The following is a 23,071-nucleotide window of genomic DNA, read 5'->3' on the forward strand; positions in this document are numbered from 1 at the left end:
TTTTATCACAGTAAAATGTTATAATATGTGTTATAACGTACCTAATATGTGATGACGACTAATAAAAAAATAATTCTTAAAATTTTAACACTTTTGAATTATGCTTTCCTTTTGGATAAAATCTTTGTAAGAAAAACAGTATTATGTCTTGTTACTAGTTTGTGACCATTGAAAATTACTTCGGCATATTTTGTCGTTTTAAGGAACACTTTTATACACAAATATGCTTCTCCTTACCGCGACACTTTTATTTTGACAAATTTGTGTCATAAACATTGAGAATAAGTTTCATACTCAGCTGACGCCTGACAATGACATTGACAATATTGACAAATACATTACCGAAAATAATTTTAACGCGGTAGACTTTAGACCTAACAATGATAATACGTTACTGATAGTACAAAAAATAGGTATAAAAGTTATAATTTTGAGTTGTTTTAAAAAATCAGATTGTGTATTTATTTTTTCGAAATTGTGGTGTTTATAGGTAATAATAAAAACAATGACTTTCATTCATCAGTTTATTATAACACATTCAACGTAGGTTGTGGAAAAATGAATAAATATTATAAAATATATTCTACATTTTCATAACTACTAAAACCCTATATATCTTGTGTCATGTATAATCTAACATACTGTGTGTCTGTCTCTGTAGCTTTAGTTTCAGTCGTTATTGCATATTTAATTTTATCTAACAGTAAATCAGGTAGGTTTCATCATTATTGATAACTTAAGATTTAATTTGTATAATTTAATTTGAACACCTTTCCAGTTTCAATGGCTAACAATGGAATTCTATTTGTTTCGAATGCTGCCAAAGCCCATAAGCTGTGTTCAAAAGTGTCTAAACTTGTTAAGAATGTTTTATATATAAAATTTGATGGCGGCCCCGAGAGTACCCTATCAATTATAAATAAACAGATTGTTAATATATATTCCAAAGTAAGTTTATTTTTATAACTAAATGATTATCACTTTATTAATGAGTTTTAAGTTGCACAGATAAATAAGTTATATTTCTATTTTAGTGTTGGATTTATGATGTCAGATTAATGCTTAAGCCGAGGGACGCACAAACAAAAATAAAAACGAATTATCCTATTCAATTAATAATGTATGATAAAGAATTATCCAAAGAAAGTGATAAACTTAGAAATTGTCTTGATAATATTCAAACTGAAGTGATGTTGCAAAGTTTAGGTGAAGTAAAATTTTTTCATGTAATAATGTTAAAAACTACGTTATATTTTTGCATGCAAACATGCTTGTTAAATATAAAATACGGGGCTGGATTTGCTATGTCAGTGCATCTAGGTAATGCACATTTCTTTTTTAACTTCTTAAAACATATTTTTCTACCACACCAGGATTTTAATTTTAATATGTTATTTTTTTAGTATACTATCTAAAAGTATGCAATCATTTTATTCAAATTGAAGAAATATTTATCAACAATATTTTAATTAACAATGAATTCCAAAAACTTAGCTAGTTTGCTATAATAATATCTTTATTTTTGCTGTGAATAGACGAATCTCCTACAATGGCATCTTTGACAAATGAAGAAGTAAAAACATATGAGTATGTTGCACTTGGTGGTACATTTGACAAATTACACAATGGTCACAAGATTCTCCTGTCACAAGCTGCACTTAGAGCTACCAAGCATGTCACAGTGGGGGTAACTGATGTAAATATGATTCAGTGTAAGGAAAACCTTAAAACAAATTATAGACCTATTTATTTTAGCTTTGAAAGTAACAATTATTATTATTTTTAAATACATGTATGCAAATGGAACACTATAGTGTCTATTGCCGCTAATAGATATTGGGTCTTTAAGAACTATACCTTATAAAATCAAACCAGCCTCTAATCCGAGATGTTGTCCTATTATGAATATAATTACACTGGCTCACTGATCATCAATCTTTATATATACCAATATAATGGTTTAATGATTGATGAAACAGAGCCGAGATGGCCCAGTGGTTATAACGCGTGCATCTTAACCGATGATTTCGGGTTCAAACCCAGGCAGGCACCACTGAATTTTTATGTGCTTAATTTGTGTTTATAATTCATCTCTTGCTCGACGGTGAAGGAAAACATCGTGAGGAAACCTGCATGTGTCTAATTTCAACGAAATTCTGCCACATGCTTATTCCGCCAACCCGCATTGGAGCAGCATGGTGGAATATGCTCCAAACCTTCTCCTCAAAGGGAGAGGGGGCCTTTAGCCCAGCAGTGGGAAAATTTGGTGACAGAACCTAATGAATGTCCACTCTGGATTGATATAAATACTATTATTACTAATACTATATGAGTTAAGTAGTCATGTGTGCGTCAATAGTTATTAATTATGTGACATTAGAGGTCTATCAAATTGTCTCAATCTGTAAAAAAATATATACTTCATGATTTTTTATTATTTTACAGCAAAAATATTGTGGGAGTTGATAGAACCAGTTGAGCAAAGAATAAAAGCCGTTCTTGACTTCCTGACTGATGTAAACCCTGAACTTGAATATAATGTGTTGCCTATACAAGATCTATATGGACCCACTAAGCATGATGCTAGACTGCAGGTTTGTGTAACAATAATGCTGAAACATATAATATATTTTTATAAAAATTAAATTTCCCTATGATCCTGTGGCCTTATAAGAATAAAATATAGTACAACTATGTAGTAAATATGTTTCTTATAAAAAATTATAAACGAAAAAAAAAAGATATACCTAATTAAAATTTCGTAAAAAATAGCTTCGAATGTTATTTACTTTAAAGCCATATTAATTACTATGTTTCAGCTGATAGTAGTTAGTGAAGAAACGATTCGCGGAGCTGTAAAAATTAATGAGAAGAGAAAAGAGAATGGTCTCAATGAACTAGATATATATACAATAGAACTGGCTGAGGATACGAACAAACAGTCAACAGAGGAGGAAACAAAAGTCAGTTCCAGTAACCAACGTATGCGATTACTGGGGACTGTGCTAAGGGAACCTAAGGTATTATTATTATTATAAGGTAAAATTTAAAAATCAATGTTATGACAAAAATGTCATGACAAAGCTTTTTTTAAAAAAAAGAATAACGAATTAAAAGCAATCAAATTGGAATTCAAAAGACTCAAAAGGCGATTAGCATACATGAAATTAATGCTAAGACTTTTTTTGTCAGAAAACAATAACATAAAATTAAAATGATATCCTTAATCCTATGACGCTAAAACTAATATATTTTTCAGCCTAATCCAAATATACCAGACTGGCCATATGTTATCGGTTTAGCTGGCGGCATTGCCAGCGGGAAGAGTAACATCACAGAAAAGTTAAAGTAAGTTTAAATACTTATTAATTAAACAGACAAAAGTAATCATACTTATGTATAAATGATATTGTATCTATCATTTGCGCTACGTTAAAAACGCTTTTAAAATTAACACGCAGTATTTTATATTTAAATAACTAAGGTAGATGACTAAGCAGAAATCTGAATGTCCCCAATGCTCAGATGCTTGTGTTTAGGGTTGTAGTCTGTATGAAATAACCTCAGATAACCCAAAAGATTGGGTGAATGATCTATTCAACTATTAGCATAAAATTGAGAACGGAGATGGCTTAGCGGTTATAACGCTTCCTTCTTAACCCATGACAGCGGGTTCAGACTCAGGCATTACTGTAGTTTCATTTGCTTAATTTTTGTTTGTAATTCATTTCAAGCTCGGGGGTGAAGGAAAACATCGTGAGGAAACCTGCACGTGTCTAATTTCAATTAAATTCTGCCACATGTGTGTATCCACCAACACGCATTTTAGCAGCATCGTATAAGCTCCACGCCTTTTCCTCACAGGGAAAGGAGGTTTTATCTCAGCCGAGTGATATTTACAGGCAGTTACTACTACCTAAAACAATATGTCCGTATAACGAAATATTTCAGATCGAAAGGAGCAGCCGTTATTAATTGCGATATTATTGCACATGAATTGTACAAGCCAGGGCTACCACTAAACCATACAATAGCGGAGACATTCGGCCGTGACGTAATCACTGATAGCGGGGAAGTGGACCGGAAGAAACTTGGCAGTATTGTCTTCGGTGACAAGGTAGAGATTAAGTTATTACGAGAAAAAGTTAATGATAAAAAAACTCAAAGATAAAGAATTTGTTTGTTCCTCTCAGATTACATTTTGTTTCTTATCAACAGTGTGTTAGTTTTAACTTTTTCTTATTAATAAGTAAGTCAGCTAGTGTAATGTTACTACGTTGAATGAATTTATTTTTAGTTGACTAGTTATTGCTCGTGATTTCGATCGCGCGATCTATTATTTGTTGTAATGACTACTGCACCTCCTTAGTACGTTGATGAGATTATGTCAGTTAACTTCATACTTGAATACAATAATACTTTCAAGTCAGTCAAATGAATGATTCGCAAACGTAATCGATTTAAAAGAAATCACACATGGTTAGCTTTACTAAGAAGCAGTGCCTAACATTAGGAGGTATATCATAACAATGCATTGGAAAATAGTAGATGTTAAAATAGCCCACAGAATAGTCCGCGAGAGATCTATCTATCTTCTAAGGTACACTGATAATATAGATAAAGCATTTTTATCTCTCAAAAATGAATTGAAGGACATATAATATAAACCAATAAAAAAGTTTATATAAGATTTTAAATTATCATGGTTTCTTTTATTTCTAAAAATATTTGAAACGGGATATTTACGAAATATCGAGCTCCACCAAATAAAAATAAAAAACATGGTAAATATCCCGTTTCAAAAACTTATAGTGAAAAAATTAATGTTATAAAATAAATTTACCTACTTAATATTTTCTTGTTAACCATACTTTTCATTTTCTGTATATAACGTTGCACCCGTGCGAAGAAGGGTGAGTCACTATTTTAATATAAAATTGATAGGAGCAATTAGAGAGACTCAACCATCTGGTATGGCCGGCTGTTATCGAAGAGGCTCAGAGGCGGATTAAAGCGCTCGGTGAACAAGGGTACAAAGTTGTGGTGATGGAAGCTGCGGTGATGGTGAGGGCCAAGTGGTACACATATTGCCACCAGCTGTGGTCGGTCATCATTCCACCGAAGGAGGTGAGGCTTTACGAAATTTGTTGCTGTTTTTAAGCCACACTATGTATTATTTAATTGTCATTTTTTTTATTTAAGACGTCTGATAATATCTGTAGAATATACATATAAAAATTAAAGTCAACTCTAAAAAGTCTGTGTATACAGTTAAGCTAAAATTCAAAATCATATTTTATTATCACAAAAAGGAAGAGTGTCAAAACATATTGTAATTTAAATATTTACTTTTTATACATTTTTAATGTGTATTTTTGTTTATTTAATAATTATCTGTTATGTATCGTAATACATATATTTTTTTTTATTTAAACAGGCAATCAAGAGATTAAAGGAACGTAACAATTTGACGGAAGAGGAAGCGAAGCAGCGCGTGGATGCGCAGCCGTCGAACAAGGAACAAGTCGATGTGGCAAATGTTGTCTTCAGTCCGTTTTGGAGCTACGAATACACGCAAACACAAATAGACCGAGCCTGGGATCAATTACAATTGTATTTAAATAAAAGAAAATAATTGTTGACAAAGACACGTAACGATTGTCAATTTCGGCCAAAATGTATTAAGATCATATATATATTCGATTTATCGCGTGATCAACAGTTGACATACATATAAATAATAAAAAAGGAAGGTGAATTATAAAATCTTTTTTACGATAATTATTGTCCAATGCACTTTGCTTAGTCCCTGGTGTATTTTTGATAGAATTAATTGTGCCTCTATAATTCTAAAAATAAACCAATTGTCTGTTTTATTAAGAAGTATAAGGTTGAAGGTGTTTTTAAGAGGTTTTATACTTGTTATATTTATGTATAGCCTATTCCAATCATGTAAGGTGGATGTGAAGTGAACAGACGCGATATCATTGGTCGAGATCTTGTATATAATCTATGGTATTCATAATTGAATCATGAATAATAACGTTTTGAATGACGGCGAAGTTTCTATCGGGACTTTATTAAGATTAAACACACAAGTACTTAAGTGGAATAGTGTTGTATTTTAAGTTAATATACTATATTCATTAAGAACTGTTTGTAGTACATTATATAGCACAGCTATTGGGAAAGAGAACGGAATATTTAAAATTAAGGTTTGTTTATCTTCACTCCTACGATTGGAATAGTCTATAACTTATTGAAATAGGCAAACTTAACATAATGATTTTATTTAAAAAGCCTTGTTATGTTACGTTAATAAATTTGTTTGTCTATATTTTGTTATTCTTCTATTACCTACGTTCATGGTAATGAAATGACAATAACGACCTAATCTAAGATTAATTTGACAACTATCCGCATTTTTTTTATATACTATTTTATTCTAACCTAGCCCATTTTTATTTGCCTTTCGTTGTATCTTTTTAGTAATTAAATTATATTTCGTTATATATTAAAAGTAAGCTTAAACATGCCATTGATAATAATATATTAAGCAATACATATAATCTTTTACAAGCATTTCTATGACGATTATATAATGTTAATATGAATAAATAATGTTTTCAAAAAGTGGTTAATTCGTTTCATCTACTAAATTTCCTATCATGTTACATTTTTATTCAATGGTAATGGAATTTTCTAATCAAAATCACATTCATATTCATGAGGTAATACAGATTGATCAACATAATGACAGCTGGCTGACTATTAAAGAAGTCCCAGCGTTGCAGCGACCATATGAGCCGTCAATTCGATCTAGTTCGTAACTACATTATATCTAATATTTCTCGATAAATTTAAAGATATAACTATGAAAATTAAATTTAAAAATATTTTATTTCTTTTTTTAATTCGATACGTCGTAATTAATTCCGAATTTATTGTATATTCGAACAATATAGAGGAGCAAAAGATTAACGTTATCGTAAGTATTTGTCGCTTATTTAACTATTAGGAATATGCCCAATTAGTTAATACTAGTAGTAATTGTTTATGGAATAATATTTAACGTAGCCAAAGGTTTATGTGTGAGCACGATTCATGCCACAGGTCATCTTTAGAGCCATAAAGCCTAGTCATTGTGTGTTACAGAATACGCGTACTATTTTTAAATTATAAATAATAATAATGATCAAATGTCCAATCGCAATTCCATTTTTTAATTAAATCAAGTATAATATTTACTTTTCCAGGGTGAAATTGTATTACAAAATTTGAAATATAACGGATGGAATAATATTTTCATAATGGGACATTTGCCGGATACCTTATTTCATAGCTTAAGTGTATTGCCTTTTACATTCGCTGTTACTAATATAGATAAAGATGATTATCAAATAGAAGACGTGGTACCTTACCAATCAAATGTTATTATTATGAGTTGCACAGATATGGATGAATTTGAAAAAGCTATGAAAAAAATCGTAACTCTACCTTACTGGCATTCACTCGCAAACATAATTTTATATTATCATTCAAAATATAATAAAGAAACAATTGCAAAAATATTTTTCATTTATTGGTTTTATAGAGCAGTTAACGTTATCATTGTTCAATACGATGAAACTGAAAAAGAAATGCTTATTTCATATTATAGCCCATACATGACAGAAAATTACATGTTCAGCAACGTATTTGGTTGCTGGACAGCTAAAAAAATTGGTCAGCCCATTCACAACTTTAAGAAAGCTTTTAAGTGTGATAAACAATGTCTTAACATGACTTCCTATACTAAAATAAGGGCATCTCATCTTGGAACATGCCTTGGATTTGAAACAGAAAAAGTCCTATTTACGAATTTGAATCGGATACAAAAATTGAATCTGTTTGAAGATAAGGGAAAAAATTTACATGGTTTCACCTTTTATGCGTATACCGTCGAAGTCTTACCATTTCTTAAGTTAGATGAACATGAAAATGGAACTTACACATATCATCGTAGAGATGGAATGATATGGAACACCATGGCAGAGCTGTTTAATTTTAAAATAGATATAACCCCAGCAAAAAAAGCAATTAAAGAAAAGTTTAATTATGAAATAAATATTCTACAAGTTTTTTCATTTGCTCAAAGAAAGGCAGACTTGATTTTATTTCCCTTATATCAATTCGACTTAGTACTAGCGGAGATAGATTACACGGTCCCATTTCTAGATAGTGGCGTTTGTATATTGTCTCATCGTGCACAATTCGAGACCATTGTCTTCGATGTGAACTTGCTGGAAAAAAATATATCCACGATAATTGAGTTTTTTCTATGTTTTATTTGCACTTGGCTTGTATTTTTTATATATAACACGGAACAGATCGGAAGATTAAGCTTAGATCAAGCAGGAAAGGATTTAATAAATACCTTTAAAACTGTTTTGTCAATTAGTATATGCAATCCACCAAAACGAGGATCGTTCCGTATTTTTCTAACAATTTCGATTTGGAGTTTTTTCGTCATTAACTTTAGCACTCAGGCAGCTATAATTTCACTATTTTCTGTTCACAAGAGAGAGAAGGAAGTCGATACTTTTGAGGATGTGATAAAAAAGGGTTACAAAATTGAAGGAATGGCCTCACCTGATGTCGTGCTTCCAGACACGGAAGAATCATATCGAATTATTACATCCAGAATCGAAGCTGTACCTGATTTATTTGGGTGTGTAAATCAGATGGAAAACAATAGCCATCGGTTTTGTCTAATAGATTGTGCTGTTGGTCGTTATCTAGCGAGAAATATGTTAAACAAGAAAGGCCAACAATTTCTTCATTTAGCTTCTCACGCTAGAATTCATAGCCATTACTTAAACATGATACTTCACAAAAATAGTCCATTGACGGAACATTATAACAAGTATATACTGATATTATTTGAATCAGGATTGGTAAGGAAATGGATGGACTACAGGTATTTTGACATCAAAGAGGAAGCTACAATTAAACCATTAGGAATGGATGATCTTGGAGGCATTTTCGAATGCTACGGATTTCTCATAGGAATAAGTATAATGGTTATTATGTTGGAATTATTAATGGGTTTTATTCACTGGACCAAACGTAAATGTACAAGGTATGTAAAAATCAAATTTATTTCATCTACATTTGCTGGTAAGTTGACTAGATTAATGAAGTTTGGTAAAAAAGAACAAATTGACGAAATTACACAAACAATTTAAATAATTTATATTGTCTTACAGTGGTACAGATACACTTTTAGCATATTATAATTATATTTCTTGGCTATGACACATTTTATATATGATAATAACTTCATAAATAAAAAAAAAAATGGAAGAAAATTAAATAAATTGTATTGTATTAAATTTGATCATTTAGGCGAGAAAATTTGATATAAATTAAGTTTTATTTACTGAATATAAATATTTAGTATAATTACTGTATGCCTCGCAGTAGCTAGGTATTTAATTAAAAATAGATGTAATCTCCATTCCATCTTAAGCTACTGTGATGACGGCATCATCGGCGACGACAAATTGGCAAGGCTTCGGGATCGTTTACGTATAACGCATTTTTGACCACTTCTAATGGGCTTATGGCGTGAGCAATGGTGTACACTGTTACACTGTACATTTTTAAGCCCTGGCGCCCTCGAAGTTTTGTCCTGATGACATTACCAATATGTCGTCTGCATAACTGACGACGCTGATACCTTTAGGCAAAGCAATGCACAAGAACAAGCTAATCAATAAGCCAACGAATCGAATCGAAATAGTTATTAAGTTATTGACTTATCTAATCATAAGTTCATGTCTAAATGCTGTAGCTTTAACTTAATTTTATGTTAATAAAAGGTTATACTGAATTTGTGGATACTTATTTTACGGAAAGTTTTTGTTCTCATCCCTATCTCAAGAATTACTATAAAATAAAGAAATACGTTAAAACAACACAAAAAAATGTAAAATTAATTATTTGCATATTTCTTCTCAATCTTTTTCAGTATATTATAAAAATATATATTATCTTAAGAATTTATACATTTTTGCATACCACTAAAAATATCACAGCTTACATACATAGCATTTCTTCCAGACAAACTAACTAAAAAGAAGACCATAAATAGAAATGGGTCCGTACGTGTTGGAATATTACACATATTTTTTTAAGCCTTTTTTACCTCTTTAATCGTAACAAAAGTTTATTTAGTTAAAATTTTTACATTTTTCTAGAGCATAGTAAATAAAATGTATTGATCCCTAGAAACAAAGTTGATTCACAATTACGTGTACAGATGGGAGGCACCAGCTTTTGTATAGTATCTAAGATTCCTATGTTTTAATTACCTCCTTACTACAAAATTAAATTATTTTTAATTATATATGGATTTCAATTATTGTTTATGATTTTTGCTAATTAATATATGTAATATTATGTAAGAATTTAATAATTTAGCTTTTGACAGTTACCTCAATGATAAAAATATTTATTTATCTGTATTTGCCTTGTTTAATCTATAATCTATATGCCATAAAACTCTATATTACTTAATATGTTTATGGGTAAATGATGGTTAAACAGAGAAGTGTAGTTTATAAATTTTACTGTGATTATAACTATTGATAAATAGAAACATTACATTAATTTAATGGGAAATTCTCAAAATAAAGGCAGTGAACGTAGAAACCAAAAGCATCCCTTGCATTCTACTCGTGACGGTCAATCATTTACAAGTCAGGTAATTTGCGATCAAATGAAAACTTGCAAATGTCATTCTCAGCTGAACATACGTAACAATCAAATGCTTTGTTACTCGCAGAATAACTGTCGTTCTTGTTGACTTGCAGTTTATATTTTCGTAAATTGATATTAGTTGTATATTTTAGGAGATGTCAATGATAATCTTGTACTGAATTGAAATATTAGACTATTAGTGTTTGATGATTGTTTTGTATACAGTTTAGTTTGTCCCATTTCGTCGGTAACCTCAGCGGGCGCTCCTTCGTTAGTGTAACAAGCAACCAGTCAGTATACAGCGCATCACGGCCTTGGTCTCGTGTTTCTAGACGAAGGTCAGTGAATCTAGCTATGTAAGCCACTGTTTAGAAACAAAACACACCTGCATCACAACCTGATCTGTTTATATCTATACATATTGTTCGAAACATAATATTTTGGTTGGTATATTTTAATACCACATGCTTCAAAAATAAAAACAAAAGTACCATCATATTATAACATCATTATGCTACCAATCTGACTTTATATTGATTTATTTTTTATTTATGCTTTGTCTTTTTTTTTAATTTAATTTACAAAATGACATGTTATTTTTTTTATTATGAAATAAACTTATGTTATGAATGTATGTGATTTACAGATGATATATGTAAAATGATGATATATTTAAATTACTTAATATTCCACAAAATTTTAAAGTGTCTTTATCAATGTTAATATATGTATGGTTGCATCACTTACTAACAAGGACACTATTTGTGAATTTTGTAATAGACAACTTATATATACTCAATACATTTACAGATTATATGCTATTTATACAAAATTATTGATAAATGTATTTTTTTAAAGTAAGTTATTAAAAGTAGAGTATGAAATGACTTTATAATACTTGTGTCTCTTGTATGGATCGCATCGTAGTATATAAAATATTTTTTTTAAATATTTTTAATAATTTAAAACATTTTATTATAGTTTTAAAATTTGCATATAACTTTTTTTTTCTGTCAACTATCATTTTTATGTTAATTAAACTTATGCATCCTCAAAGTTAATTTCAAAAAAGGTTTGATAATAAACGATAGCATTCATTTTGAAGTTCCTTGCATGGACATGCTCATGCAACATGCTCCATTGTAATATATTAAATGAATAATTATTACTTATATTAAGAAAATTCCTAAAAAAATAGTTACTATTTTTGCAATGGTCTTTGCCTCTTACATCTCTAAGCAGTATGGTAGTTTCCACTTGGTAGAAGGGATCTGTGGAAGCTTGTTTGGGTAGATACCACACACTCATCGTCTATTCTATCGCCAAACAGCAATACTTCATATTGTTGTGATCATGTTTGTAGGGTTTATAAACCAGTGTAAATACAGACAAGGGACATAACATGAATGTTTAATATTTCAGCACCAAAGTCTACCCAGTGGTGACCACTTACCATTGATTAGCCCATTAGGCTGTCTTATATTATAAAAAAAACCTAATGAGCGATCTATAAAATCTTAGAGCTAAAACCCAGAAGGAGCAATAATTTCTCCACCAACAGAGGTTGTCATGGAGATTGAAGGGTTTAAAAGTTGATGTATTGAGGACCCATTTAGTAATGAACTACACCTAAATGAATAGCATTAACACCTCCATGATAAAAATGCCATGTGCCAAATTTAACCCTGGTGAAGTAAATCAATTCCAAACAGACATACCAACATACATATTATGTATATAATAACTTATATTTTTTTATTTTTATGAAATCATACCATGACTTGCATCAATATTTTAGATACTGACTTTATTTTAAATACTGAATTAATTATTTTTATTTCAGATGGAATGATTCAACGTTAAAAAATCCCCTTGAAGCTAGTAAAACAGCTTGGCCAGTCGCACACAAAGAGTCAATATTCCTACCAGAGTACCCAATAACAACAGACCTCCTGCAAAGAGATTTTGAAATAGTTGAAACCATAGCCAAAGGTGCTTTTGGGGAAGTGTATAAAGTTAATAAGTACAGTGAGAACAAGGAATATGCACTAAAAGTGTTGAATAAAGCACAGGTGTGTATGATAATTTTTTTTCTATTTATATACAAGTGTGACAAAAAAGGTTGTATAGATATAGTTTATTTGTTTGTATTTAGAGAAAATCTCTTCAATTTATGTTCCAAATTTAAATTTTTTATCTCTCATACATAGCAACATTATTCATAAGTGCTGTAGGGTGTTGATATACATAAATTGCACCCATGCATGTTCACAATGCAAACTACGAAGCTAGCTATAATACCATAAGATGTCTACTTAATCTTTACCAATCTTCTGGTATAATTTATGATTAGGAATGAGTCATGACTCATAAAATACCTGTCTCGTGAAGACATTGATAGACATTTGTGGTGTCTTCATTGACAGTTGTACATATGTTTAACATTAAATTCAAAATTCATAATTTGGTTTGAACAGTTGCCAGGAAACTGCCATTACATTTTAGATTCTTGTGGTAATATCCATATAATTTGTTCCATGTAATGTCAGTTAAGTTGTTAAGATGATGAACTTAGTTGCATTTATAATATTAGTTGTTATATGATGTTTAGAGTTATGTCTATCTTCTATCTTGAAATGTGAAATTAATGATAAAAGAAGGCCGTTGATTAATAATACCCATTTATGTAAACTGTTAACTGTATGAAACAAAATTACATTAATATTTGTGTATTTAAATATATGTATAATATAATAATACTTAAATTAATTGAGGTGGGTTTCTTAAGTGAATAAAATTGCTAAACTCAAATATTATATACTATAATTTATACCTGATGATACTGTGCGTTTCAGCTTTTAAAAAAACTATACGTTGCGACGCAATTTACACTAAAAAAAATGATTAATCTTTATTCAAATAAACAAGTGTTTTACATCATACCATTCGACTTCAGTCGATTACGTCGCATATTTGAATTTAACTTTTGAAGATATAACCGATTCCAAATTACGCGAAACGAAATTGTTCTCTACAAAACATCTGGTCGGATAACATTACAGTAAAAAAAAATTCTCTTGGGTAGTTATAATTATGCACATTTGAATCTATAAGCCTCGCACTACACTTACACTCAAAATCATTCCTATACCATCCATATATCTCATGATAAACTAAAAAGTAAATAAACTATTTAAAATAAAATAAATACACCACATAATATTTGTTAAGTGCACTTCTCGTTATCTTTATACAGAATACATTACATCCGTGCGAAACCGGGGCTGGTCGCTAGTTCTTTTGAATAGCTTAAATTTTTACTTGCTCATGTGCCTTTGAATTTATAGTGCATTAACTTTATCTGTGTCAGGTTTATCTCGCCGACCTAATTAAATCAATGTATTCAACCATGTACTTAAATGATAAAGGGACGATAAAGGGACTCTCGTTTCGTATAATTATGAATAATAACTGAAGAATGTGATTGTTTAAAGTTATTTAAAGTGGACGCAATGTGGGAATACTTTATTTAACCACTCTTCTTGATAGGATCGAAGTGTTTTGTTACTAATGTATTGAAATACATCTGTATGTAAATATAACTATGAGCCAAGATAGGCCTATGGATAAACAATGTGGATCTTAATGCTTAGTAATAAAGTAAAGGCTGTTAATATCCCACTGCTGGGCTAAGGCTCTTCCTTTGAGGAGCGTTTTGGTAGCAGAATTTCATTGAAATTAGACACATGCATTTCCTCTCGATGTTTTCCTTCACCGCCCCTTTTTTTTTGTTTTACTAGGAGGAAATGCATTTACGCATGCCGCCCGGTCGGGGGACCGGGACGGGTATGTGGGACTCTACCGGGATCTAATTCCCCATGCCAGGGCACGCTTACGCTAATGCCCTGTCCTACCCACTAAAATCATCCTCGGGTTTCCACCATGCTGCCGAGTGGTGATACCACGGGATTGCCAAGGGCATGCAACCGCGACCCCACCAGCGGCAGCCGCCGTAAGGCGGCTCAATATTCATAAAGCTCGCCTAGTGCGCGCCTTCCCCCCTCATCCTCCACGTGGGAATGTGGCGAACTCCCCCGAGTCCGCCGCTGGAGGCTAGGTGTCAACGAAGCTGATGCCCTGCGGCGGATAAGATGGTCGGCTCCATCGCTGACCGCCGGTGTAAAACACCTGGGAGGCTCGAGTTGCGAGCCCTCCTACTCCCTCCTAGCTAACGAGGCCACTCACATGGTCCGCCCTGACGCCGATCAGGGACGTACCAGGAGCAGCCTCGTGGCATCCCTCCCGCCAGTCTTAGCCGTTGCCGACGAGCAAGCTCAAGCCGGCCCCGTTGCCCAGGGTACGCCCCGAGGAGGCGACTGACATGCACCCCTTCCTTCACCGCCCCGCACGAGATGCATAATAAACACAAATTAAACACATAAATTCAATAGTGCCTAGGTTTGAATCTGCAATCATCGGTTAGGATGCATGCATTCTAACCATTGGGCCATCTAGGCTTAAATCTATTCAATAGTACCGAGTCTCATAATTTTAATTTGTGTTTATAATTTAAACTATTGCTCGGCATTGAACGAAAATGTAGTGAAAAAATCTGGATGTATCGAAACAGTTTTAAAACATTCAACCACAGTTACACGTAACCGGCCCACGTGGTTAAGTGTGGTGAAATAACTTTTAAACTTTATCTTCAATAGTAAAGATAATCTTTGATTAGTATTGGGACATTCACCAACTTATAGTAAGTGTCTGGTCTATTATAATATCTATTCAATATTCAAATTTTTTATTTACATACCTATGAAAACATTATACATAACGGTAATACTACTTTTTAAATAAAAACGAGAACACGCTCTTGAAACGAAATTAATTTGACGGGAATATTGCAGTCCTTTTCTTATCTATGTTTAACGAGATATCATTATTAAATTACTTGTAAACAAAATAATCTACATTTCGTCAATGAAAATCGCCGAAACTTAACAGTAATCAATATACCTACATTATTACTTTGTTTTATATTTATTCTTTATACTTAATTATGTGTACTTCGCAGCGGCGTAAGCACTGTTTTTTTTTTTTACAATTTATGACGTAGACGTACAGAATATCGGATTAGTCATCGGCTTACTAAACTACGACGAAGTAATGGATTATAAAATATTGTACTGGAGAATGAATGAAGTTACTGTTTCTATTTTAACAACCACAAGATCTTTATACTATTTCTTATCTCTATATATGTATATATCGTATATTTTTAATTAATTTGTTAGTAGTTATATAATTTTATGTTTCTCCCCTTTATTTTTGCTTTAAATTATAACAACATAACTTTAAAACCATTAAAAAATGAAATAAAAATACTGTAATATTAGGACAATATACAGTTTTAAGTTGAAACTTACAACCTTTTGCATTTACAGCGATATAACAGAGTAGCTATTATATATAAATACATATCCCGATCCGTTCAGTTACCGGATTAACTTTTTTCTTTTCGATGATTAGTAATTACTAGTTTCCGCACGTGAGAGTAAAGGGCTGGGGTAATTTGGTGTGTTACAAGTGTTAGATAGTGTTCTATGTGACAAATTACATTCATTGAGTAACAAATATATATCGATTACATTTTTGTATTTGTCGGTAAGGTACTAAATTTATAACGATTAACCTATTTTGTATGAACTCGATTTCAAATTGAAATGAAGTATGATACTCCTAATAGTAATGTCGATAACGTCGAGAGTAATTGATGCTACTTCATGATAAAACTGTCTTTGAAATATCTTTAATACAAACTTTTGATAATAAATATCAATATCCTAAGACTGTATGAAATTAGTTAAAATTAAAAACTGTTTTAGTTAGTATTAATAATATTATGTCACGCGAGTGACATAATATTATTAATACAAATTCCTGTAACTTCAAAGGAATGTATTGCGTTACGTGAGACGAATATTTTCCAATTCCAATCCTTGAGACGAATATTTTCCGATGTCATATCTAAACAATAGTAACGCACACACACCAACGTATAAGTTGTTCACAAATATATTTAGTGATATTTCATCAACTGTATGCCGGCCGTTGTGATTTTAATATATGTATTGATATAGATGTAGCTCAGTAGGTCAATGGTGTTGAAGATTAAGGCATCATAATTCATTTGTACCGTTTATTTGAATGTATGTATTCATATCAATACGATCCTTGAAAATTTTAATACGAAAGGTTAAATTATTGTTACTATTTCGACGTTGTGTATTTCTTTTTGATTTATAATAAATAGCTTTGGATATATTGCAGTAACGTAGTGTATATGTATATATAAGAATTTAATTTTCAGTTGAGCTATAATCGTGTTTTTTGTAATGGGTCAGATTATTTGAAATTTTGAATATTATCAAGTCGCTGCGTCTTGTAATATTCTGAGAGTGCGTATGACCACCACACCCCACACATAAAAAAAGATCATACAAAACACACCTATAAAAAATCGTGATCGTTGTTTAAGAACCAACAAATAATGCGTCGCGTTTGTCTTGTCTCAAAAACGTATACGAACATATTTGTAGTTTGATTAAAATTTAGCAAAACTATTGTACCAAGTGCATTTATATTACAAATTAAAGTTTTCTCGAGTTTTAAGCTATTATAATAACAAGTGTGAATAATAGCTTAAACTATGCATAAGTTAGGAGATAGACTTTTATTTATATATAGATTTTTATCTACCCGATTTGGCTTCGCACGGATGGAATAAGAGTCTACATAAAACTTTTATATTTTATCTTTGCCAGTGTACGAAGAACAATTCAAAAAGTTTTATCACAATTGGATGAATGGAAGACGAACGATCAAAGAAACATTCATTTTTTTATTAAGGTTTAGGAAATATATCAAAAGTCACTGCGTATTACAAAGGATATTAAAAGTAAGGTGACGTAAACTTACAGTACAGCAGATTCGTCATCGGCTTAAACTACGAGAGAAGTTTTGGATTATTAACTAATATTCATGATGAAGTGTTCACTGTTATTTATTTAATTTCAACATCCACAAGATCTTTATACTATTTTCGATCTTATCATATAAACATTATTTTTAAAGTTTACTATAAATTGAATTCTTATCATGCACGTTACTTGACTACTTACTGCCGCGACTACTTCGTTAGCTTAGTGACTCACAAATCCTCCGGACCCAAGAGTCCTGTGTCGCAACCCTAGTTTGGGGCAGTTTTTCGTAGAGAATGTCTAATTAGTAGCTAGGAGTCTTAAAGTTAACAATGTTTACACTCCTGGGCATCGTAAAACCCGTTTCATTGTTGTCCGGTCGTATCGTATATCCTGTTACATCGGATAATGCGGAAAAACACTGTGTTTCCTATGTTAGCGCACATAATTGTGTTCTTTAAATATGTCCCTCGCAGATAGATGGTCCCTTAAGTCGCCGTGACTCAAACCGTTCAGGTGGAAACCATCTTCACTCACTTTGTCAATTGTTACGGGTCAACTATATAGTTTTACAACATGGTTCCAGAAAACGACCGGAAAATTGAAAGGGTAATGGGACGTTCGTGTTCCAAACGTATGAACTGCATTGTGTTAGGATAGGAATAGGGAAGAAAACTACTAATGATTCTGTAATTGTATGCATTCAGAGACAGGTATTGGAAATGTTAACGTGAAATATTTGTTTTGTTTATTAGATCGTGAGCGAAAATGCGGTAAGGCAAGTAAAAGAAGAGGCGCGCATTCAAGCAGCGGTCGGTCACCACTCGTTCATAGCGGGAGCTGTATCTCGCTGGCAAACCAAGAAAAGACTGTATATAGGTGAGACGATTTACATGACTATATAAATAATTAATCTTATTTATTTAGTCATGTAATTACAAATGAAGTTGTTAGGAAAGTTCATAAATCCGGTCATTTACCAACAAATATAAAAAATAATTAATTATTATCGACATTTGATGAATTATAAACGGATTTCAAGTATCGAAAGTATCAGTAGCTATCGAATAAATAAAGTAAAAATCAGATTATGGTTGGCAAAGGAGAAAAGGTTTAAAAAATATGTATTTGTCTATTTATATTGTATGGATGTTTACTTCTCGAGTAATTAGTGACGATGATGTTATTAGGTAAATCACTGAGTCACAGAAATAAATAGATTATAAATGTTGATTGATGATTGTAATTCTGTACGTAAGTACATATAATTCACCTACTATTCGAATGTCATTTGATATATTTTAAGAGTTTAACATGTCGTTGAACTCATAAAATATAATATAATCAGTTTCGTTATTATAACGATCTCGCAAAATACAGCTTAGTAAGATGAACAGAACGTAATATCAGCATTGCTATTTTTTAGAACTCACTTCGTCTCCCACACGTGTTGAAAGCCGATTTACAGTAATACGCTTTTTTTATGGTTGTGACTTTTAAATATTATATCTTGTCCTGCCCCATGTCTGTCTCCATCTCTTATCAATTAAATCCTTCAATCGCGATGTATATTCTGATACAAGTTTTATGTAGTTTTCCAGATAGCTATTATAAATAACGTCTCCTCATTTATTAATGTAGATCATAGCCTTATAATTTCCGTCCGCATTAGGGTTGCTGCTTGTTTGTAAAGTAAAATATGTGCTTGACATGATAAGGTGTATGCAAAATTTTATCATGATTTGTTCAGTAGTTCAAATAACTAATTTTGGATTTATGATATCTGTTAAGTTATCATCTCTAGTAATAGAATAGGTCTTAAATAAGCGAATGGTCAGATAGCTATCGATTTTGAGATATCATAGCTTTAACCTCGTTGGTGGCTTGTCATTTTGAATGAATATCGATAAGCTCTGACAATATATTTCATATTTTAAAAAACACAGTACATAAAGATAGTATTACCTTAAGTCGAATCGGTTCCCTATTAAATTTAAAACAAATGAAATATTTTACAATGTATGGAACAAAATACAAATGGACAAACAACAACAACAAACAACAATGGAACAAAAAAACAAAATATCAGGTGGCCCATTTACCTCTGTGCTACTATAGGTAATAGTAATGTAGAACATTTTAAACCATAAAAACCTCATTAAAAAAACCTAGTCCTAGTAAATATACTTTATTGTACATTACAAAAATAAAATACTGAAATCTTAGGTCTAAACAAAAAAAAACAAAAGTAGAAATAATACTCAAAACAAAAGTATAAACAGTTATTTTATGTGTTGTACAACGGGCGGACTTATGGCTAATTAGCCATCTCTTCCAGACAACTCAATCTGAGAGATTTTTTTTAAAACACCTGGGTAGGCGGTGCAGCTGTAAACTTACATACAAATATTTACACACTAATACTTATCCTTAATACATGTATAATAGAATGTTATATATAAGGAAATTAAATGAAGAAGTCGTCATTATTATTTAGGTAATCATTTTTAACAGCATTTTTAAATGAGGGTTTTTTTTTATTTTTAAGTTTCTAGTTTTGCGTTCGCTCGTCTTCGCAAAGTTACAATTGTTATCTACGTCTAATTTATACGATCTTCACTGAAGTAGCTTTGCTATTTAATTGCATCATAAAATGGAATTGATTGCATAGTCAATTTATTGAATGGTCTTATCATTATCACGCTCTATTTACTGACGGTAGGGCTTAAAGAAGACCACCTGATGGAATACCATCAATTTCATAATAAGTACATAAATTGTACTGTTTTTTGGACATACCTTTGTCCTTTTTATTGGAGGAAAAGTGTTCGACTGAGTTTCCTGTCCGTTGAATCTACGTTCAGAACTGGTGATAACGATAGTCAATAAAATCTTAAGTGATTTTTCGTACTCGAATTTTAATTAACATTTATTCTAGTGTGAAACATCGAATCTTTTGTAAATGCACAAGAGACGTACCATCTTAGAATCTATGGCTGCGGCTCATTAACTATGTAAGAAATGGTGACCAGTGGTAGGAGTGGTGACAGTGACCATTTACCATCATGTGGCGCATTTGCTACCGCCATTATAAAAAAAAAATTATAATCATACTTTTGATATAAAAGAACAGTAATTAAAACATTAATTTTTTCATTTCCTCTACTTAAATATAATTAAAAAAATATATAACAGTTGTGTTAATATAAGTACCAAGAGTAAAACAACAGATAGGTATTAATGGGTAATGTCCATCCTAAATGCATAATTATGCGCGAACGATCGATGTTTATGAAGTGTATTTATTGCCAGAGTACACTTCGTAGGGCCGTGATAGTCACTCGAATGTTTGGTGATTTCCTTATCTCAAATACTCGGGGTAACTTAATCTATTTTCATATACTTGGTTTGTACGTGTTTTCGAATTTATATTTACCCGATGTTATTTGCATATTTAGTATTATTATTACTAATTATATATCGCGGTGTAAATAATTAAAATTAATTAATAAAACTAACAAAACACGCACATTATCTATGTTTTCCGAGTATATTATGATTATATTGAGATATTTTAAGTATTTATAAAGGAAAGTCGTATATAGGAAACTAGAGTCATATATAGAGAAGTTTAAGGGGTTGTTCGTAAGGGCTTAGGCAAAAAAGTAGCCTATGTCCTTCCTTGCAGTTCAAGCTTATTTGATAAATGTTATCAAATTCGATTCTGTGGTTTGTTCGTAAAAAACACACAGACAAAATCAAAATATACTTTATTCAAGTTGGCTTTTACAAGCACTTTTGAATCGTCATTTAACAAACTATTTAAAGTAAAGCTACCACCGGTTCGGAATGTAGATTCTACCGAGAAGAACCGGAAAGAAACTCAGTAGTTAAAAATACAGTCATGTTAGTTAAATACAATTATATATGTATGTTATGTCTCCTGCCTGGAAGTCAACAAGCATGAACTCCACGCTTTAACAGACAATGTTACTTTCGCATTTAAAATATTAGTCAATATTAGATATGTTAGATTAACCAAATGTGCAGGACATGATATTATAAATATTGTTGTGCATAAATGTGTTCGCAAGCACAAAAGCACTCGATATTATTCCCTTATCCGCATAATTCGAAGCGAGTACAAATCCATCACGACCTAAATTAATTCAGGCGCAGAGTTAACGACTTAACATGTTTTCCAAAGTACGAGACTAAAAATTGCTAACTTATAGACACCGGACTGCTCCGAACTTTCCATAACCGGGTCATCTCTGTTATGGATCGCCATATTTACACTGTAATCCATAATTTCCTTAGTGGTAGGTTTTTCGCTATTGTTGGTGTAAAATATATGGGTTTAGTTTTTCATGTGACGCGATATTAGAGCCACTGCATCTTGCAGTTGTAGCTTTCTCGTGGCTAATTTGATGACGATAACATTCTTGAAATCTAGTCAGCCACTTGACTTATAAGCTAGCTGCTAAAGCTACGTATCATAATATATTTTATTACATTTTTTAATCTGTGTTGTTTAATATAACAAACAAAGAATAATATGGAAAGGTACATTAGTTACCAAAATATCGTAAATATAACGTATTCTCTTGAAGTTCTTAATTGTAAATAATATTGATTTCCGTGTATTGTTCAAGTGAATTAATGAATGTCTCGACCCGATTGTTTTGGTGCTTCCTCGACTGAGCTTATCACTTTATCACTATCAGCCCGACTAGACATTACTCATTTGTTTACTAAAATAACATGTAATGTTTCACATGGTACATGAATACGATTCAATCTCTATCTAGTTTGTTTAAAGGTCATTGTTATTTATCCTAAGAGCACTTTTACATTATCCGATACAACATCGATATAATTACATATACATCATATATAATTAGCATTAGCATTAGCAGCCCGTAAATGTCCCACTGCTGGGATAAAGGCCTCCTCCCTTTGAGGAGAAGATTTGGAGCATATTCCACCACGCTGCTCCAATGCGGGTTGGCGGAATTCACATGTGGCAGAATTTCGTTGAAATTAGACACATGCAGGTTTCCTCACGATGTTTTCCTTCACCGCCGAGCACGAGATGAATTATAAACACAAATTAAGCACATGAAATTTCAGTGGTGCCTGCCTGGGTTTGAACCCGAAATCATCGGTTAAGATGCACGCGTTCTAACCACTATATAATTATATCAATATATATTTATACTCCGCAACTTTGCCCGTGATAATAATTAAGGGTGCTTATGTTAGCCTAATACCCAAAATCAGAATATTCTTTATTCAAAAAGGCTCATAGAAGCACTTTGTAATCGTCATGTTACATATATAGA

General features: G+C 31.7%; 3 protein-coding genes across 4 annotated transcripts in view; all 3 read left to right on the top strand.

Annotated features, from left to right (window-relative positions):
• Nucleotides 1–333: 333 nt before the first annotated feature.
• On the top strand, nt 334–6,613 carry LOC125068463 (bifunctional coenzyme A synthase). 2 transcript variants are annotated; one of them, XM_047677595.1, is made up of 10 exons: nt 334–490; nt 779–948; nt 1,035–1,206; nt 1,536–1,712; nt 2,446–2,594; nt 2,820–3,020; nt 3,260–3,348; nt 3,952–4,117; nt 4,945–5,127; nt 5,438–6,613. In XM_047677595.1, the coding sequence occupies exons 2-10, from the start codon at nt 784–786 to the stop codon at nt 5,633–5,635; spliced, it is 1,500 nt and encodes a 499-aa protein (XP_047533551.1). In that variant the 5' UTR covers nt 334–490; nt 779–783; the 3' UTR covers nt 5,636–6,613. The 2 variants fall into 2 exon arrangements, with proteins under 2 accessions (XP_047533551.1, XP_047533550.1); XM_047677594.1 differs by lacking the exon at nt 334–490 and adding an exon at nt 549–712.
• Nucleotides 6,614–7,454: 841 nt separating this feature from the next.
• Nucleotides 7,455–8,718, top strand: LOC125068362. The gene is made up of 3 exons (XM_047677462.1): nt 7,455–7,684; nt 7,805–8,225; nt 8,650–8,718. Exons 1-3 carry the CDS (start codon nt 7,455–7,457, stop codon nt 8,716–8,718), a joined length of 720 nt encoding a protein of 239 aa, XP_047533418.1.
• A 1,852-nt stretch (nt 8,719–10,570) lies between these two features.
• Nucleotides 10,571–23,071, top strand: part of LOC125068481 (serine/threonine-protein kinase S6KL) — a 59,654-nt gene continuing 47,153 nt past the window's right edge. Inside the window, exons 1-4 of the mRNA XM_047677623.1 lie at nt 10,571–10,747; nt 10,969–11,081; nt 12,587–12,815; nt 18,482–18,605. Of these exons, the coding sequence (XP_047533579.1) occupies nt 10,658–10,747; nt 10,969–11,081; nt 12,587–12,815; nt 18,482–18,605 (556 nt within the window). The 5' untranslated portion in view covers nt 10,571–10,657. The remainder of the gene's footprint in view (nt 10,748–10,968; nt 11,082–12,586; nt 12,816–18,481; nt 18,606–23,071) is intronic.

The sequence above is a fragment of the Vanessa atalanta genome, chromosome 13, assembly GCF_905147765.1.
Source record: "Vanessa atalanta chromosome 13, ilVanAtal1.2, whole genome shotgun sequence".
Lineage (NCBI taxonomy): Eukaryota > Metazoa > Arthropoda > Insecta > Lepidoptera > Nymphalidae > Vanessa > Vanessa atalanta.

What these genes read in the sequence shown, in the direction of transcription:
- LOC125068463 (XM_047677594.1), top strand. Translation starts at nt 625, where the DNA reads ATGTATAATCTAACATACTGTGTGTCTGTCTCTGTAGCTTTAGTTTCA. An exon ending in TTTATCTAACAGTAAATCAG is followed by an intron (nt 713 to 778) that starts GTAGGTTTCATC and finishes ACACCTTTCCAG; the next exon opens with TTTCAATGGCTAACAATGGA. An exon ending in AGTGATGTTGCAAAGTTTAG is followed by an intron (nt 1,207 to 1,535) that starts GTGAAGTAAAAT and finishes TGCTGTGAATAG; the next exon opens with ACGAATCTCCTACAATGGCA.
- LOC125068362 (XM_047677462.1), top strand. Translation starts at nt 7,455, where the DNA reads ATGGATGAATTTGAAAAAGCTATGAAAAAAATCGTAACTCTACCTTAC. An exon ending in TACATGACAGAAAATTACAT is followed by an intron (nt 7,685 to 7,804) that starts GTTCAGCAACGT and finishes TACTAAAATAAG; the next exon opens with GGCATCTCATCTTGGAACAT. An exon ending in TCCCATTTCTAGATAGTGGC is followed by an intron (nt 8,226 to 8,649) that starts GTTTGTATATTG and finishes TCGTGCTTCCAG; the next exon opens with ACACGGAAGAATCATATCGA.